Here is a 19,748-nt window from a genome sequence, read left to right on the forward strand (position 1 = left end):
AATAAAGCTGAGAAATGAGGAAGGAGCCGCCTTTGTAGCACCAGAGCACTACTGAAAGAACATGCACACAGATTAAAGTTAATAAAATAGGTAGACCTGGTGAATATATTTCCTTAAAATGTAGAATTGCTAGTGCATTGGAAGTCGGAAGCCCGACTCTCCATTGTACGCTGTCACTCAGTGGGCAGGTCACCTCCCTCTTCTGGCTCAGCTTCCCTGTCAACAAAATGAGTGGGCTGGACAAGGAGATCTCTAAAACCCCTGGGTAGCACCAAAATTCTATAATTTGGGGCTTTTCATCACTTCGGGTCACTAACAAATCATTATGTTTGGCACTGGTTTTAAACTAGCTTTCATGCTACAAGTATGAAAGGTAACCTGGATCGTGTTTCCAAGTCTAACTGCCAGCCTCACCCACATCCTCCTGTCCAGGAAAGGGGCCCCTTGTGGGCACTGCTAGAAATAGCAAATTTGCATTAAATTTAAACTTTACAAACAACACACCCAGTTAAATTAGACTTGCAGATAAACAATGAAACAGTTTTTAAGAACAAGTAGAGAATGAGCAACTTATTATCTGAAAATTGAAGAGGCTTGGTGGTCCCTTCTGCTTCTATTGTGGATTTGACCCCTGGGACTTGTTATTGGGTAACAGCCGATCAGGTCAGCATTTGGGCCAGGGAAAACCCATGACAGGTTGGAGCCGGCCAGCAGCTCACAAAAGGGCAGAAGTAAGAACTCCACAGATAGATGATAGATAGATAGATAGATAGATAGATAGATAGATAGATAGATGATAGATAGATAGATGATAGATAGATAGATAGATAGATAGATGATAGATAGATAGATAGATAGATGATAGATGATAGATAGATAAATAGATATAGATAGATGATAGATAGATGACAGATTACAGATAGACACATAGATATAGATAGATGATAGATAGATAGATAGATAGATAGATAGATAGATGATAGATAGATAGATAGATAGATAGATAGATAGATAGATAGATGCCTGTCAGTTGGCTAGGACCTATTCTTTCCATGAACTAGATCAGGAATTTTTTTTTCAGGGCTGGAACTACATCTCCTTTTTGTGTCCCCAGTGTGATGCTTGGTGGCATAAGTTGAAGGAACACACAGCTCTGCCCCCTTCCCATGCACCATCTCGGAGGAGTGGATGAGGGAGAGCTGTTATTTGCAGGGAACACTGGGCCTCTTCTCTCCTCTACATTCTACACTTAATGCTTGTGTGCCTGTTGTCCTTCAGGCCTGCTGGGGAACCTATGAGGAGGTCATGGTCCTCTTGTTACAGGGGAGGGAAACTCTGAGGTGGTGCACAGTGTGCTTTAGGCCACGCTGTTGGTTATTGGAGGGCAGAGGTTGCTGGGATTGGAACACAGCTGTTAGGTTGCAAAGCCGGGTCTCTCTCTCGCTGGACTCTGTGCCCATGTGCCAGAGGAGACAGGCTTTGAGGGGAAGAAAGTGCACACTGAGGACTCCACACCACCCATCCTAACCCCAGCTCCTGCTGTGTTTTCAGGAGATTAGTTACTTCCAGTTCCCCGGAGAGCTCTTGATGAGGGTGCTGAAGATGTTGATCCTGCCCCTGGTGGTCTCCAGGTGAGAGGCAGGCGGGAGGGCAAGGGCTGTGTCCGCAGCTCCCTCTTCCTCGTCAGGGGAAGTGCCGTTCCTGGGCAAGGGATACTGGTTAGGGGCCTTGGGTGCTCTTTGCAGGACAGATGCTCTTGCAGGCTGAAACACAACCTCCTTCAGGAAGCCTTCCCTGACCCTAGGCCCATGACAGGTATCTGCTCTTCTTTAAACAGTCTTTGAGTCACTCGCAGAAATGGCAAATCTGTCAAGGCCACCAGTGACCTGCATGGTGCTGTGTCCACAGCGCTCTCCATAGAGCAGACACTGTGGGCCGCTTTTCCCCTCCTGGAAGTCCCCACACCTTCACCTGGTCTCTGCCCATCCTGCCCCTCCCCCCAGTTTCTCCCTCTCCTCAGCCCCTGCATGTCACAGGCCCCAAGCCCTCCCCTCTAACCTAATCCCACCTCTCCTGCGAGCTCCACAGCTGATTAACTAATGAGCTTTTGGTACTTGCACTTGAAGTTTCACAAGCATTTGGGTTCAACTTCAGTATCTTGAGATTTTGCCCAGAAAATGAGTCCTTCTCCAGTCTCCCACTGGAAGTAAGGGGCAGCTCTACCTTCCAGTGCTCTGGATTCTTTCCTTTCCTAACCCCACTGCTGGGTCATCAGCAATGTGAACTGATTCTGCCTCCAGGAGAATGCAGCCCGTGCCCCCACTCAGGCCCAGGGCTCTCTCTGAGCCCTGACTCCACAGCAGCTACACCACTCTACTACTCTCCCCACTGTGGTTCCTGCCTCTTGCCATCCAGTCTCCACCCAGTAGCCATGGGGATCCCATGGGAACAAAGCCCTGCCATTCATTTACTTTGGACGCTTCCTTGGCACCTAAAATAGCCTTCCAATCATCCACCTGGCTCAGGAGGCCTGCGTAGTCTGCCCTCCCTCCTCTGTCTCCCCTCACACCTGCTCCAGTCCCTTGGGCTTCTGTCCTAAAGTACACCAGACCTGTTCCCACCCAGGGCCACCCACGTTCTGCTCTTTTGCCTAGACACACTGCCCCAACATCTCATACCCTTCTTCCTCCTCTTTCTTTAGCTCTCAACTTACCCACCACCTCCTGGGAAAGTGGGAAAGCGCCTTCCACCCCGCTGCTCGCCACCCCTGGCTTTCCTCCCTCGGTACTGTCCTTTCTCCCCCATACAGTTTCATTCCTTGTTATTCTGTACCTGTAAACCTGCTGGCTTGTTCCATCCCCTTCCACAGGACTGTGAGCTTGGTAAGGTCAGGGACGGCACTTGGCCAAGTGCCTGCCCAGAGCAGGTGCTCCACACAGCTGTCCAGTGAGTGGGTTGTTGTGTCAGCAGTGTGCACTGTGCTCTCCAGACCTGGTCCCTGTGGGGGGCACTGCAGACACCCCGGTGAGCAAGGCTTCTCTGCCTGGCAGGCTGCAGGTGACACTGGTGAGGAAATGTGCAGTCCTTGCAGCTGAAGTACAGCAATGGGATACTCATGGGACTCCTTCTCTGCAGCTTTGTGCCCTTGTGCCAGGGCCTGTCCTCAAGGGAGGCTGCAGAGGTGGAGCCCCTGTGTGGACCCAGGTATCAGGCTGACATTTAATACCTGGCATTGCCATGTGTTTGCTGTGTGGTGCTGTGCAGGTTGCTTAAGGAAAAGTTCCTGAGGCCTGGGGGCGAGAGCTAGAGCTGCTGGATCTGGGCTCCCTGCTCCTGTGACTAAGGGCCCATCATGCACTCTGACACCTGAGTCTCCCCCCAAGACCGAAGCATTTCTCTTGGCTGGAGCCAGGAGCTATCTGAACATGAGAAAAGCTAATGTGTTCCACTTGTTTATTATACAGTTTGGGCTAGTGCAGGGTGACTGTGTCCGTTAAAAAAAGAATTGCTCAAACATTTTCTAACCAAGGGAGAACTAAACCTTCGTGTAATGATGCATTTCTAAGCCCTCGACCTCCTGCCCCTGAACCATCCCTCCTTGGTTCTCACACAGGCCTCTAATCTGTCACCTACCCTGCAGGGTTCTTGGCATCTCGCCCCTCCAGGATCACCCTCACGGGGCAGAGCACATCATCACGGCATGGGCAAATTCTCTTGCTAGGCCTCACCCTGGGATACTGTGCAGAACTATGGGGGCTCTTGCAGGGGTGAGTTAAGGAGCCCCACAAGTGTTCTGGTGATTTAAGGAAACCTGATCTTCTCAGGCTCTGACCTCTACCTTTATTCAGCAGGAGGGCCCTGAAGTCAGGCTGGCCAACTCCTCTGTCCCCTAGGCATGCCACAGGCTTTTGTGTCCTCATGCCTTCCCTCAAGCTAAGCCACTGCCGTGAATGCCTCCCTCTTCCTTTTGATTTAATTCTAAGTCTTACCCTGTGTTCACCATCTACCTTGAGTTTCTATCTGGGAGATCCTCCTAGCTCATCCTTTGTTAGTAACTATTACCAATGACCTATGTCTACTGCCATCAATGCCTGTAACCTGGATGCCTTTGGTGTCTTTGGGAGGGGTTCATGACCACCCTTCATGCATCTCATCCTAGGATATAAGCACTTATCTTAAACACAGTAGGAACATCTACCCAAGCAAACAAATCAACATTCCTGCCTGGAATAACCATTCCTCTTGCTGAACAGAGGGTGGCCTCATGGGGTGAGGGAGGGTGCGTGCAAGATACTGGGAGGCATGGGGTGCATTTCCCCTGAGTCTTGCACACGGCCTTCTGCCTAGTGCTGGATGTCACAGGTGGATGCAGGAGGCTGAAGATCTGACAGCAGAGAGAGGGTGAGAAGCAGCCACATGGCAGCAATGGGCAGGGGTGAAACCCAGGATCCTGGCTTCAAGGACCTTGCCAGCTGTAGGCTGGTAGGGAGACAGTCACAGAGCAGTACTGTTTCGAGAAGGCAGGTCCAGGGGACAAAAACAAGGCTGGTGGGGCTTGGCTTGGGCCCATCTCAGTCTTTCTTCTCACACTTCAGCATCCTCTAACTCTTGGGCCTCCTGTTTCCAGATTCTACTCCTTCCCAGCCCCTCACAGGAACCCCGTCTCTGGGAGGTATGTTGCAGTCCAGCAGCCAAAGCCAACCCCTCTTGACCAGCCACAGCCTCACACTTCCATAATCAACAAGTCTTCCTGAGAATCCCAGTAGCTCAAAGTTAACACCTTCCCCGAGGCTGGGAGGGAGCACAGTTGGGTTCACTCCCTCCTGGCAATTTGTGGCTGGGTGTGATCCCTGCAGGCTCACGGATGCAGACCAGCACGCAGCATTGTGCAGTGATCTCTGTGGGTCAGTGTGGGCCTGGCTGGGCTGAATCTGCCCTTTGTTTCTCTGTCACTTCCACTCATACTCTGTGCCTGCAGTGGAGCCAGGTGGGGTGGGGCTGTGCCTCAGCTTCTGGCTTCTTCTAAACAAGTATAGCACCCATATCACAGAAAGCAACTTTATGCCTTTCATTTGATTTCTTGTTACCCAGCTTGGCACACAACAGATGCCCAATAAATGCTTATTCAGTGAATAACAGGCAGTGGGAGGGCAGTCAGAGCAGAGTTCAGGAGACGGTCCATGGCTAGCATCTGCAGAAAAACTAGGAGTTACCTTCAAAGATGTTTATATTCTTGCAAATTACATAAGCAAACTACAACCATTTTAGATAGCAGAGGAAAATAATCATCCCAGCATTCCATGACCCAAATTCTGAGATAGTTACTATTTCTTTTGTATAAATGCTTGTTCTTAGACTTAGCAGTGATTTTCCAAGCTCTGGAGTGTGGTCCTTGGCTGATTAGCTCTGAAGTGTGGCCATGTTGGGCCCCAGAGCTGGTCAGACCAGATCTCTGATTCTCATGCTAGCAAGAGGTAACCAAATAAACCAAATGCCAACTTACTTCTTTGCAGGAATAAAACCGCCTGCTGAGTGGATTAAAGCACCTGCAAGCATGCAGGGGTTGGGGTGGTGTGGGGGGTGGGGGGGGTAGTGGTGGTGGTTTGATTCCCAGGCCTGCTGTGCCGGCCCCGCCCCTGGGGCACTATGAGCTGGCAATTGAGACTGGGTGTGGTGGCACTTGCCTGTAATCCCAGTTTTTGGGAGGCTGTAAACAAGCGGATCACTGAGTAGGATCTAGTAGTAAGACCCTGAACACCCTGTAGATGCTTCCCTAAAATATAAATAAATAAATAAATAAATACCCCTGCCCAGGAGGACCAGTGCGTACAACATCTGGCCAGAGCATTCCCCCTGCAGGCTAAGCATGTGGGGGTCCTTGGTGAAACCCTGTTTCCTGACAAGACAGTTTAGCTATTCAATTGCATAGCCAGTGGGCTCAGGTTTGCCACTTCGCATCCTTGCCCACCCCCAGGGGTGTGGTGATGGATAGGACCTGCTGCAGTACGACCATGTCTGTAGGTCAGAACCCTGAGCCTCAGGAGGTGCTTGGATGGACTCCGACTGCTTTTCCTCACAGCCCTCCTCTCTGCCAATCCCATGTCAGTTGCTCCTTCTTTATGGCTGTCCAAAGCCTTCCTTTCCTGTTCCCTCCCAGTAAAACCACTTAACACTACCTTCGGGTCCCTTTCACTTTTCACTGATAGACTAGCTCAAAAAACATGAATACCTTTCTGTTCCTTTGAGTTCTTGGAGGATATCTTACCATTACCACACAAAAATAAATCTGCCTCTTGCTTTTTTTGGTTTCCATTCAACTTGGTGTCATGAGACTTTCCATGCTGCCCTTCTGCCTTGGGAATCCTGTTTTACTGCTCCACTTGGGGCAGGAGCAAAGTTTGCAAAGTGGCTTTGCATCGCTAGAACCTCAGACTCTGCCAAAGACACCTTTGGAGTATCACCGCACCCAGAGACTGGAGTTGCCTCAAGTTCCGTTCATTACAACACTCAGCTTCTGCCGTAAGATAGATACCATGTCACCTGACAAGTGCCGTGTGTGTGTGTGTGTGTGTGTGTGTGTGTGTGTGTGTGTGGTGTGCACAACTGCCCTTTACGGCCCTGCTGGGATTGGTGCTCGTGCTGAACCTTGGGAAGCCAGCTGAGCCTTGCTTTCACACATCCCCAGATGAGAGCGACACAAAGAGCCAGGGGTGGCTAAACCAGCATCTGGATCCAGCCTCCAATTCCCTCCACTTGCTTGTTGCCAAGCCCTCCTCACTCTTCGAGTTCTGAAGCCAGGCATCACTCAGGGAAAACTGAATCCATGTGTTTGTGATTCACCAAGCCTAAGCATGAAAGAGTGTTTTGTAAGCTCCACATCACAGCGAAGAAGTGAGTGTGTGTGTGGGTTTGTGTGGGAATGTGTGGTGTGTGTCTGCACATGTATGTATAGGATGTGTGTATTCCGATGTATGCATTGTTTCCTTTCCTGCTTTTTGTACAAATTAGAAATGGCTTTTTCTTAAAATCAGGAAATCATGTTTGGCCAAAAAAATGAATCTCTCTGTTCCCTTCTCCCCCTTGCTGAGGAACTCGAGCTTGGCAGAAAACTCCCAAACACCCACGTCTGACTCCTTGGAGATGGTCCTGGGCCAAGCAGCCGCTGACGTCTGGCTTGGGAGCCAGTGTGCAGGGCAGCTGCCTGGCTCTCCGGGAGAGGCTGGGTGGGAGGAGGCCACGGTGTGGCAGCCGGAGGGCCCAGTCTGGCTGGTGTGTGCTTCTGTGCTCTGCCCTCAAGTTTTGGGCCACCAGCCTCTCTCAGTGGAGATCCGGGAGTCCTCTGGTGGGGGCCTGGGAGTTGTCTTTGGCCCACTTGCCCAGTCAGCTGAGAGCTTTACTCATCAAGGGGAAACTCGACCCAGTTCTGTGCCCTGGGTGCGTCAGACCTTCAGCCTGGTGACGCCCACAGTCCCTACCCATCCAAACCCCATGTCCTTGCCCTCTTCCAGCTAGCAACTTCCAACTCATCTCCAAGGGTCCATTTGGCAGTTGAGTGGGGAGGCTGGCCCCTTCCTCTCAACCACAACTGTGACCCAGGGCTTTGCATTGTCCAGCTGTAGGCCTCAGCACCCCAAAATCACCTCTTCACTTCCAGGACCCCTGGAGCAATTGTTCAAGACAAGTGGGATGGGCATGCATATCAGGGTCTGAGGAGATGGGTATAGTTGTGCAAAAGCTCCTGCTGCCCTTCAGGGGATAATGGCTGCTCTAAAGAGAGTCTCATGCTACCTGTGGAGAGAGCTTCTTCCCAGGGGGATGGGGAGGAGTGGGGGGACAGGAGACATGACCCCAGGAGCCCCCACCCCTGCTGTGCAGGGAGAGGGTGGGAGACCTGTGTTCCCAGCCAGGGAAACCTGCCTTCCCTTGGAGTCAGCTTCCTAGCCATGGCCTGATCATGACCAGCTGGGCAGATAGATGTGCCAAGGAAGTCACTACTTATGGGCAACACAGCAGTGTGGTGGGCATCTGTGAAGGTTCTGTACCTTACACCTGACATGCTTTGCCACTTGGGAGAGAAAGGGGTAGGATGCCAGCTCATGTGGAGCTGGGAACTGGGCCTGACACCTTGGGTTAGGAAATAGTTGAGACTGGTCGGTGAGCTGGTGTGAGCTCTCTGAGGGCTGCAGCTGCAGCGCTCGGGGCCTGACTCTTCTTTCAAGCCTGTCTGTGGTATAAATCCCAGGGCATGCTGGGAGTGGTGGAACATGCCTGTAATCGCAGCACTCTGGAGGCTAAGACAGGAGTGTTGCTGTGAGTTCAAGATAGCCTGGGCTACGTAGCAAGACCCTGTCTCAAAAAAAAAAAAAAAAAAAAAAAAATCCCAGAGCAGCATCCTTTGGGTGTCCAGGGGTCTGGGAAGGAGGGAGCTTCAGAGGGCAGCAGGGGATGCCAGGGTGGTAGTGCCCACCTCTTGCATCTGAGTCACCATCCCAATGTCTCATGGAGTCTCTGGTGCAGCCAGTGGCTGGCCATGTGGCTCTGTCCTTTTCCCCGGAGGTAGAGTTCTTCTTGGCACAGGAAGGACTTTTTAACAGACATAACCAGAGCTTCTGGCAGGGTGACTAGGAAGTAATAGGTTCATGTCGCCTGCAGTTGCGAACATGGCAGTGGAGGAAGTTCTGCCTTTGGGAGATAGGTGCCCGCATTTTAGACAACTGGAGTGGAGCAGCCAGCCTCAAGTCTTAGAGGAATTGGCTTGGGGATGGGGGTTGGGTATCTAGGGAGTGTAACTTGGTGCTTGCCATCAGCTGTGGGCTTGTCTGCTCAGGAGAAAGATACAAACCAAGATGCCTGGAATGATGGAAGAGATCCTGTCACCCAGGACCTCCCAGGCCAAGTGGAGTCACTGCAGCTATGCCACAGGCCCAGCCCAGCCTAGCCAGGGTGACCAGCGTGGCAGAAGTCAGAGCCCAAAGACTTGGACCAGGGCTTCAGACCCTATCCTGCCTCGCAGGGCTCCCGTGGCAGGAGATTATATCAGCAGACTCGGGTACTTTCGTACCACTGTGTGACTTTTGCAAATTGCTTGCACATCCTCAGGGACTGGGACTTCCTTTCTTCCCAAAGTGCTTATTTCCCAGGCAGAATGACTGCTAGAAAGTTACTCCAGAGCTGAGCTGACGTCCCCTAAACCTCCCTGGTCATTCCCAGGGCTCCTAGTCTGCTGCGCTCAGGCTCCTTGTACCTTGCACCCGCTGCTCCTCTCCCACCCTGGACCTGTGCCTCTGCCACTTGCTCCCACCCCAGTGGCCCTTCATGGTTTGCATCTCCCTCCCCTATCCCTTTCCCGGTGGGTCTCAGCCAGGGCTGGCTCCACAGGCTGAGAGCCCACTGGCCCTTTGGTGGTCCCATGTCTCAGATGACATACAAGACTGGCCTCAAAGAAAGCCCCAAAGACCCCTTCACATGTGCTGCTAAGGTGGCTCAGCCTCCCACACCCACCACAGGGTGTGTGTTCCCCACACCGTTGAAGCCACGTTCAGCCTGCTCCAACTGTGCTGTTTTGTTGTGTCAGAGCTGGCTCATGGTCCCCGCCTGCCAGGGTCCCTCATATGATGTATTAGCACTCCTCCCAGCTTCCTGTCTCCTCCAAATCCAACCCATATGCTGTGGGTGGCATTGGCCCAGCCATTGATAAAAATGACCACAAAGAAGAGGGCTAAAAACAGAGTCCTGAAGCATCCTCTAGAGACCCTGCCTCTTGCTGGCAATAGTCATCCTACCCCTGTCACAGCACCAATTCCACATCTGTTCTGAGAAGTTCTGGTGCCAACTGCCTCGAAGTCTTACTGACTCACAGTGCTAGGGCTTCCCCTGATCCTGGCCAGGGGGCCAGACCTGCTCAGGTCACTTTCTCTCAGAGAACCTGTAAAGGTTTCCCGCCAGGCCCAGTGCCCACACCCATTCTTAACAGTCAGTGCATCCTCGCTTTAATATTACGCACACCTGCAAAGCCGCAGTCAGGCACAAGCCAGGCCCTGGGTTCTGAGCACCTAGGACTGAGTGAGATTTAACCCTGCCCTGGGGGACTACTTGGTCTGCGATGGCCAGAGGTCACAAAACACTGACAACACAAAGGGAACAATAGCAACTGAAGCACCCTACTTACTATCTGATGCCAGGATTGGCTATCATTACAAACCACCCTCATCACACTTATTCTCACTGGAAACTGAGGCACCACCAAGGTTTGGTAACTTGCCTTCAGGCCCCTGCTAGTGAGGCATCCCCACAGGAGCTTCTCAGCCTAGCTAGGTGAGGCCGTAGGAGCTGGGAAGCAAGAGAAGGGGACCAGGGGACCAGGTTCTAATCCTCAGCCTGCCTCATTGCACACTGCCCCCTGCCAGCCTGCCTGGTGCCACTCTGGGAGTGCCCTGGGGATTCAGGAGAACATGCTACCACATGGCCCTATCACAAATTGGGATGCACACAGTGCCAGCAGTAAGGGCAGGTGGTGGCAGTCAGGGAAGGCTTCCCAGAGGAAGGGCTGTTTCAGCTAGACTTGGACAAGGAAGGTACGCAAGTGTACTGGTCTGGGGAGATAGAAAAGGCAGTAGGTAGAGCATTCCAGGCAGAAGCAGCAGCAGGGAGCAGGAGGAGACTGGGCAGGCACAGCAGGTGCAGGCCAGGGGCCCTGAGGTTGTTGGAGAGCTTTTTTTCTCCCTCCACTAGGAAGGAGCTGGGCAGCCGATGCCTCCCTTCCCCCACCCCTGCCTGCAAGTGGAACAATTACCAGATTGGAGCAGGCTGGGTGCTGGGAGCCTGGCCAGCTCCCCACTGCTTCTGTGGTTAATGTCTGTAATCACTGCAGTCTCCTGATCCCCAATCCCTGGGTGCTGTGTGATGGCCAGATGGCTTGGGAGGAGTTCGCGGGGTCTGGGCTCCTGGAGCTCTTCCCTGCAGCCCTCAAGGAACTCCAGGCTCCAGGGAGTACCCGGCCATGCTTGGAGTGGGAGACACAAGGTTGCTTGTGGTCCCCCACCATCAATCACAGAGCCAGAAGGAAATCTGAGGTGAGACCCTGGGGACCTCCTACTGTGTCTGGAAGCCTTAATCTCCATCCCAACAGGTGGCCGTCCAGGCCCCACTTGGATAGTTCCTGAAACAGGAAACTCGCCACCATGCATCTGTGGCAGTTTATGAAGTCTCAGAGCAGAGCTGAAAAAATATTACATGGACTAGATTAAAGTGTAGTCATGGTCAACCAGACCAGAGGACCTATTTGTCCTCCCAAGAGTTAAGCTAGGTCTGTACCTCCCACTGAGAAGGACTGTGGGAGAAAAATCCCATTGCTCTGTGGACTGTAGAGACACAGTGTCGCCTGCACCTTGCTGACCTCTGATTACTTTGCAGTAATCTGGACACAGGCACCCATGGCCACGGCCACCAGCCAAAAGTGGCTGCTGAGCCTTAGAACTTTGGCTGGTATAGCTGAGGGACTAAAGTTTATTTTATTTTAAGTTTATTTAATTTACTTAACATTTAAAACTGGAGCAATATAAAACAGTTTCATATTGATACATTGAACTGGTAATATTTTGGATCTACTGGCTGAAGGAATTATTAAAATTAATTTCACAAAAAAATTATTTTGCAAAGGCCCTTGGTTCAGTCTCCAGTACCACAAAAGATGGAAAGGAAAAGGAAAGAGTAAATGACAAATGTAGCTGGCACTAGGTATCTATAGGGTAGCCCTGACTTAGAAGGTTAAGAATTGAATGAGGTAGATGCTCAGGTGTTTGAGAACAGTTAACTCCAGGCAAATTACAGTTTCTATGGCTATGAGGGGCTCCTGCAGCCATTCTAGAAAGTATAGAGAACATAGAGGGAGGGGAAACGAAGCACAAAAGACCCATCATCCCACCACGCAAAAAAAGCTACTATTAACCTTTGTCCCTAGAGTTACTTATGTGTATGCACAGGCCAGTGCCAAGCGACGGGACTTCCCCGTCAGCCCTCTGCTGTCCAGAGGAATGGTGAAGCAGCACTGACTGTGCCTGTTGTCCTACCTGAAGCCTTTCACTCTCCCTTCTATGTGTGGGTGTCCCTGAGCCGGCACATCCCCTGTACTAGGCCTTATCTTCCCCAGGAGTCCTTTGCCTTCTCATGGAATCTTGTTTTCAACTGTCCCCAGTCCTGTGTAAACCCCAGGCCCATCTCTGTATCTGGAAGGCAGGTTGCAGAAGCGTCGCTTTCCCAGGAGGCTCTGGGGCTCCTGGCAGGGGTGCAGCTGAGCTGGTCATTGCTTTTCCACTTTGTGTTCAACAAGGAGCGTCTCCCCAGCGATGCCATTCCTATCACGGTCATTGGAACGCTGGCTTGTGGACATATGATATTTTTTGTCTGAGGTCCTGGGATTTTGCTCTTATGAAGACAACTTTATTCACTTTGATATCCTCAAAACTGCAGGATCTTTAGCTCTTCCTTCTCAGACATCCAGCATTTTCTGCTACTTGAGCTACATGGAAGCACTGCCAGGCTCTGTCCTGTCCACTGAGTGCACCCTGGGGGGCTCCCCTGACCCCCCTGGCCTGACATTCAATGTCACACCACTCCTGACCTCAAACTATCTTTTCTATCCTGTCACTGTGCTGCAAACCTGACTTGAGCTCTGACCGCACTTTCCAGCCCCTCAGTCTCTCTACTGCCTCCTGCTATCTCACTCCCCCTTCTCTGAGTCCACCACACCTTCCGAGAACCAACTCAAATGCCACTTCCTCCAGGAGGAGGAGGAGGACTAGCCTAGCTGGAGCTAACCCTCACTGCTCGTAGAGATAGCCTTCCTTGGTGTTCTGATGTATCCATGTGCCAGTGGTTAGTTGCACCCCCTGCATCCCACTGTCCTGGTTTGCCTCCCTCCCTGTTCACTACTGATGTGGGAGGGTCTCCTTGAGGTCAGGGACAGGCTCTGAATTGTCTTTCCGGCACGGGTGTTACATAGTATGAGCATAAATGACAGAGGACAGGCCTGGAGTTGAGGCCTGAGTTTTGGCCCACTGGGGCACTAGTGTCCTGGTGACTTGGGCAGGTCTTTTCTGACAGGCTCTGCTGCCCTGTGGCCTAAGGCGGTTGGACTTGGACCTGACAGCAGGCTCTGCAATGAGGGGAGGACCTCTGGGTTTTGGGCTGATGTACTGGCCAGCACCCCCTCCCCCATTGCAGCAGCCCCTGTTTCCCCCGGCTCTGGCTGCACAATCTCATTAGGAGCCCTTTGGGATTTACATCTGAGACGAATCCTAAGCCCATCACTAACAGATGGCACCCTGGCAGAGGAAGACGCAGACTGCGAACACAGCCTCATTCATTCTCTCACTCATTCAGCAACCTGCTATCCAGCTGAGCTCTGGGCCAGGCCCAGGCCAGTTCCATGACCCCAGCAGGGAGCTAGGTCCAGCCCAGAAAGTGCTGCCAGGGAACAGGAACACAGTGAGATGGGGTAGAGACTGAAGGAGCCCAGACAAGGGAGGGGGGCAGCCTGCGTCCTGAGGGCAGGCAAGCCCTTGGGTGGCGGTGGGGTGTGGCAGGCTGTGAGGGCAGGGGACAGGGTAGCTGTGCCCACTAGCCCCAGCAGGCTGGCGTTGGGCGCTGCTGGGTGAGGTGAGATGCTAAGAAGAGCACTGATGGAAAAGGATTAATCGCTCATGTTTACATGATTAAAACCAGACAAACACTTTCTTTATCAGAAAGAATGAAAGGGCTTTGAGGAAAAATCCTTTTGGCAGCAAAACAAAACACAGGCATTTCCTTAATCTCCTGCCCGGCCCTTCCCCCACTCCCTCTGAGCACTCTAGCATGGCTGGGGGGAGCTGCACTGGGGGACAGACCCCGGGCCAGGGTGGCCAGAGGTGGGGAGGAGCCAGGGGAGGGAGTCTGGACCCAGGCACTAACCCAAGATGGCACCAGGTGGCTCCTCTCTGGGAATGACTCCAGCTCCTCACAGGGCCCTGCTTTGGAGAAGAACCCTCAGGACAGGCTTCAGGCAGTTGGCAGAACCTGGCTGGGAGACAGCTAGGCCTCAGGCTGCCAACTCCATGCCAGCAATGCTACGAGAGCCACCTGTCCAGAGTAAGCCCAGACTGGGGACCAGGAACCCTCTCAGAGGCCAGACCCACCCCTCTTCTCATCTGCACTCAACCTAGTGACAGAGGACAGGCAGTGATAATCAGGGACAAGATAGAGGAGACCTTGCAGGGAAGCTCCAGAACGGACTCCTATCTCTCAGGAAGGGGCAGGTGGTACAAAAAGACTCCTCTGACAGGTGGCCTGTGCCTGGACTGGTGTGTGAAAGTTGGACGAATGAGGAAAGGAAGGGAGCTCCCAGGCAGGAACAGCAGAGGCTACAGCTGTGGCTAGTGACCCTTGCACTGGGAATCCACAGAGAGGCCAGAAGGAGCCCAGAACTTGGAGGGATCCCTTGGGGGTGAGCGGATGCTGGGCATGGCTGGGAGGGGGCTGGAGTGGACCGGCCACAGTCTCTGACCCATCTCAACCTCCCAGCCTGATGTCTGGTCTCGCCTCGCTGGATGCCAAGACCTCCAGCCGCCTGGGCATCCTCACGGTGGCATACTACTTGTGGACCACGTTCCTGGCCGTCATCGTGGGCATCATCATGGTGTCCATCATCCACCCAGGGGGCGCAGCCCAGAAGGAGATGACAGAGCAGAGTGGGAAGCCGGTTATGAGCTCAGCTGATGCCCTTCTGGACCTCATTCGGTAACTTGCCACCCATACCCCTGGGGAGCACACTGGGCCAGGTGCCCTGCATGGCCTCCAGAGGACTGAGTGGGCGTGGGCTGAGGCTTCCCTTGATGGCCCTGGTACAAGGCACGAGGCTGGCAGAGGCCATGGTCACCTGGTGCCCTGAAGTCAATGACAACTGCTATTCCCTCTGGGCTCCATCTGCCCCATCAGGCTGCCAGAGCCCGCAGGCTGGACAGGGTCTACTCCTCAGCCCAAACTGGCCAGTGAGTGGCTCTGAGCATCCAGCCTGCAAAGTGGAAAGGAGGCCAGCAGTTATGGGTCCCCACCCCTTCTGTACTGGTTCCCTCCTCACACATGGGGGAATGAGGCTTAGGAAAGTGATGTAAAATTTCCAAGGTTATCAACAGGTAGGCAGTGCAGCCAGCTGTCTGGATTACCTGACTCCCAGGACAGCGCTCTGTGGTGCCACTGCCTTGGCCATGTCAGCTCTGCTAACCGTGGTCCAGAGACCCAAGCCTAATCCCCAAGGAAGTGCTGCACACTTCTGTCTGGCCCATGGGAAAGTACGCATAGCCTTGCTGAGGTGGTGGCATTTCCCAGGGCCTTTTGACATGAGTCAGGCACTAACCCTTGCTCCCTGAAATCCTAGGAGACACAAGCCGAGATCTCTAAGTAGTTGTCCTGGCTTAGTGTCAGGGAGAAGCATTCCTCTCCCTCTCCCATGGGGATAGATGCCAACCACATACCTTCTCTCATTCTCTCTCTGTCTCTCTCTCTCTCTCTGTCCCTCTCTCTCTCTCTGTCTCTCTGTCTCTGTCTCTCTGTCTCTCTCTCTCTCTCTCTCTCTCTCTCTCTCTCTCTCTCTCTCTCTCTCCTCTTCCTTCTGTGACAGTCAGTTACTGCTGTGTAACAAACCACCCAGTGCTTAAGGGCTTGAAATGACCCCCAGGAGCCTACATTTAGCTGGAAGTGCTTCTGAGTAGGCCGGTGGTCTGTAGGGGGCTGGTGAACCTGCTCAGAAACAGCTGGTCTAGGATGGCCATGCTGAGAATGACCTTGCCTGGGGTCTTCACACTGTAGCCAGCCAGCTGCAGTTTTATTTACCATGACAACAGGATTCCAGGAGAGCGCTTGCCAGGAAAAGTAATGAAAACATACGGATGCTCTTCAAGCCTCTGCTTCCAGGAAGTTACACTAACACCTTCTGGCCAGAGCAGTTTGGAAGGTGACCTCAGTGTTATAAGGCGAAGGGAGCCCACTCATTGAAGCCATCAGTGCAGCCAGCCTACCTCCCCACCCTCTGTTTTCCCTAGGAACATCTCCAGCTCCTGTTTTGTTCTAACAGAGGACCACAAAAATGCCTGCAGTCTTGTGCCTACTGCACAGTTCCCACTTCAGAGTCTAGAGCAGAGAGGTCCAGGTAGGATCCGCTGTGCTACATCCCAAGGGACATCTCTGAACACTGGCCTGTCCAGGTCTGGTGTCCAGCCAGGGCCCTCTTATCTGATCCCTGAACACTACACACAGCTCCCTGAAGACAGCTCAAAGTTAACAGGGCCAAGCAAAACACTGTATGTCTTTGTTCAGGGTCACCTTCACTCTGTCACTCTCTATGACCTTCTTTTTGCTTTGCTTTTGCAAATAACTATCATTACCACCAGATGCTGGGCTTCTCCCTGTTACCTCCACTGAATACGTAGTTATATGCCCCGGGGGCCCAGGCCCTTCCAAGTCTGTTCCCTGCTTCACAAGCCTGCACAGCACGTGATAAAGCACAGGTGTGGGACACAGGGCCATCTGTGGAGCAGGGGTCAGAAGCTCCTGGAGAAGCTGGCGTTGCCCATGTGCAGGGCACAGCAGCTCAGGGTGAGGCCCAGTTCCCGGCTGCACTGGAGGCTGCATGGTGCTCAGAGTGTGAGGGGGAGGAGCTGGAGCAGAGGATCAGGTGTCCTCGAGGCCCAGCCAAGAGGAACCTCGCAAGGCCTCATGTGTAAGATCTGTTATTTCTAGGATTCAGTGCCTATGAGTCATCATTTCTTGGATTCTATGATTCCAAGCAGCCTTTCCACATGGTGGAAGAGCAGCAGGTCCTCCGGGAGCCCTGCCTCCCCCACCCCAGGGCCTGCGTGGACGCACGTGTTGCAGTCAGATGTTCCACAGCATTTCCTGCTCTCAGCTGCTTCTCACGTGGTGAAAACTGATCCTTCTGCTTTGAGGTTTTTGCAGAGCGGGTGGTGGAGCATCACTGTCACCATTTCTTGGGCAGAAAGTGGGGCTGCCTGGGGCAGGGACTAGAATGGGAGAGCTACAGCCTCATCTCAGCTCTGTCAGCTGTCCGCTGCTGAGTGGCCCAGCCAGGCCAGGACCCTTCTTCAAGGCTCAGTTTCCCAGTAATGTTCATATTCCTTCCAGCTCTGTGGCTCTACACAAAGGCCGCGAGTCAGGGAGGAAGCTGTAGGACATGAGCAGAGCTCTTGGAGACAGGCTCCAGGCGACAACAGGGGGACTGTTAGGTGTTAGAAACATTGCCCTTGGGAAGGGTGGATTGAAGCTGAGAGCAGTGGAGGATGTGGCGGGAGGTCTGGGGGCCCCTGGGAGGCAGTCTTATCCCTCCACTTAGCTCATCTTGATTAAGTACCTGTGCTGGTAAAGGCCTTCTGTGGGGAGCCAGATGAACAAATCCAAGTCTGTGCATCAGGACTCTTGGCCCTTTTAGGACAGATGAAAAGGTCGCGTGGGACAGCCACTCCTTTGCTTCTCTGCGGGGCTATGCAGAAAATGGAGATATGGGCACTAAGGAGACATGGGTAGATATGACAAATGACACGCCAGAAAGATAAAGGATATAAGGGAAATAAGTCTCTCAGCTCATCTCAGGGGTGTGAAGATAATTGTCCAAGTCTCAAAGATAATTCCAAAGGAACACTACAGGCTGTGTCCCCGGACGACCCACCACAACCCTTCAGAAAACTTCCTAGCACTCCCAGTGCAGCTCATAGGAAAAATCCAACAGAACACTGGGCAGGGCCAGCCCTTTCTCTTTTTTTCCCCCAATCTTATTAAACACCGCAGAGATTAAGTAAGCACTTGGCCCTGTCCTCCCAGTTACCATCTCGGGGACAGAATGAAGCTCTAGGAACTGTGTTACTGAAGGAACCTCCTCACCTTGGGATTTGGGTTGGTGACGTGTGATTGTGAAGTTGGAACCATAGCATGGAAACCTTATAAATAAAACACAAAGCAGGAGGGAAGCCTAGAGGTGGCCCCAGCCCTGCTCACAGCAGTGTCCAGGCAGACCCTAGCAGAACAGGCATGTGGGTATTCCCTAGGCATGGCTGCTAGTGTCTCTAGGTATGGTTCTATCTGTATTTGATATAGCTGCTGCCAGGAGCACAGGGCCCATGGGACCTGGAAGGAAGCTTTCCCATGGGTGTTGAAAGCCAAAAAAAAAAAAAAAAAAGCTGCCCATGCCCCCAATTAGTAAAGAGTATCTGCGGAGTAAGTTCACTGATGAGTCTGAGCACATACCTCAGTCAGAAATCACTTTGAACTGCTAATAAGAGAAACCTAGAACAGCAGAGGCTTAGGAGAAGCAAAAATATACTTTCTTTTGTATGGTGGTCCCAGGGTGGGCAGGTCCTGGTCCTTAGGAGCTCAGGCTTTGACCCCCTTGTGCGCCACCATGGCTAGCACCGAGAAGATTGTTTGGGCTCTAGTTCTTACATCTGCATTTCCAGACAGAAAGAAAAACGTTGGAGGAAAGCACCAAAGGCACTGGCCAGAGTGGGCAGCGCTGCAGCCGCGGAGTTTCATGGCTGCACTTCCATCTCAGGGGCCACCTTGCTGAAGCAGGGAGGCTAGGAGTCAGCTTGGCTGGAGACCCTTGTTGGTCCCCATAGCATAACAGAGCTTCTCTTAGGGAGGAGGAGAGGCCAGGTAGGCTACCAGTCCCTGCTGTACCCACATTTTAAGTTATGTTAATGTTAAAAGAAGTGGTAAAGTAACTAGGTTTAAGTTCCACTTGGTTTCTTATGATCTGCCAAATAATCTTAAGCAAATGTCTCTTTAAGTTTCATTAGAAAACAACTTTGTACATCCCTTGAACCTCCTGGGACCATGCCTGGGAGAGATTTTCAAAGCCCAAACAATCTTTCAGTCAGTGCTGTCTAGCCATCCTCCAGTGGTAGGCAATGCCCTGGGCAGGTGGGGCTGGGAGCCCCTGGCCCTAATGCTGCCTCTGGGATTCAGGTCTGCTTGGTATCAGAAGTTTCTGCAGGCAGCTAGCATTCTGGTGACAGAAGTTGGCTTATAACTCGTGGGGGAATGTCTTCTTTGAGCCATGCCAACTCCTGACTTCTGCTTCTCTGCCTTGCAACTGGCATTCCTGGCAAAAGGACCTAGGCCTGACCAGCTGCTGCCTCGGTGGCTCCTCTTAGCCGGCTCCCCCTGCTATCTGCACATACTGAACCTAACTCTTAGCTGCAGCAAAAAGACCTTAGTTTCTGTTTCCAGCCACTGGTTCTGGGAAGTTGCTGTGAGTGAGATAACACACGCTGGCGTCCACATGCGCAACGGCTGGGCCGTGGGAGCCAAGCGTCAGAAGAGGCGAACCTTGCCAAGGACAAGAGCCAGCCGAGGGGCGGGGGAGCCCACCAGGGAGCAGCGCGGGAGCGTGCAGCGCAAGGCTTATTCCAGGAAGCGCAAGCACGAGGATAAGAATATTGTTCACACCTCTGATTTCAGATCAATTCCTAGCAGGGGATTGTAAGGACGAGCATAGAGTTTTTTAAGACTCAACATGAAACTGCTTTAAGAGAAAATTTGCTGCCAGCCCCACCTATCCCCCCCAGACCGCCCCACATCTGTACTGTTTCACGGGTGAAATAGATTGAAAACACCGAACTGTTTGAAATGCCCCTTTGGCCCTCTGCGTCCCTTTCGTGCAGTGGATCCCCTGGACAGGTCTTGTGGTCATTTTCCCATTGTTT

The 19,748-nt window shown here is 52.5% G+C and overlaps 1 protein-coding gene across 1 annotated transcript in view; it reads left to right on the top strand.

The window, feature by feature from the left end:
* Positions 1-19,748, top strand: part of Slc1a7 (solute carrier family 1 member 7) — a 35,948-nt gene that overhangs the window by 6,155 nt on the left and 10,045 nt on the right. Inside the window, exons 2-3 of the mRNA XM_004639105.1 lie at positions 1,552-1,631; positions 14,557-14,772. Coding sequence (XP_004639162.1) covers positions 1,552-1,631; positions 14,557-14,772 — 296 coding nt within the window. The remainder of the gene's footprint in view (positions 1-1,551; positions 1,632-14,556; positions 14,773-19,748) is intronic.

This window comes from Octodon degus, unplaced genomic scaffold, assembly GCF_000260255.1.
Source record: "Octodon degus isolate 3935 unplaced genomic scaffold, OctDeg1.0 scaffold00107, whole genome shotgun sequence".
Lineage (NCBI taxonomy): Eukaryota > Metazoa > Chordata > Mammalia > Rodentia > Octodontidae > Octodon > Octodon degus.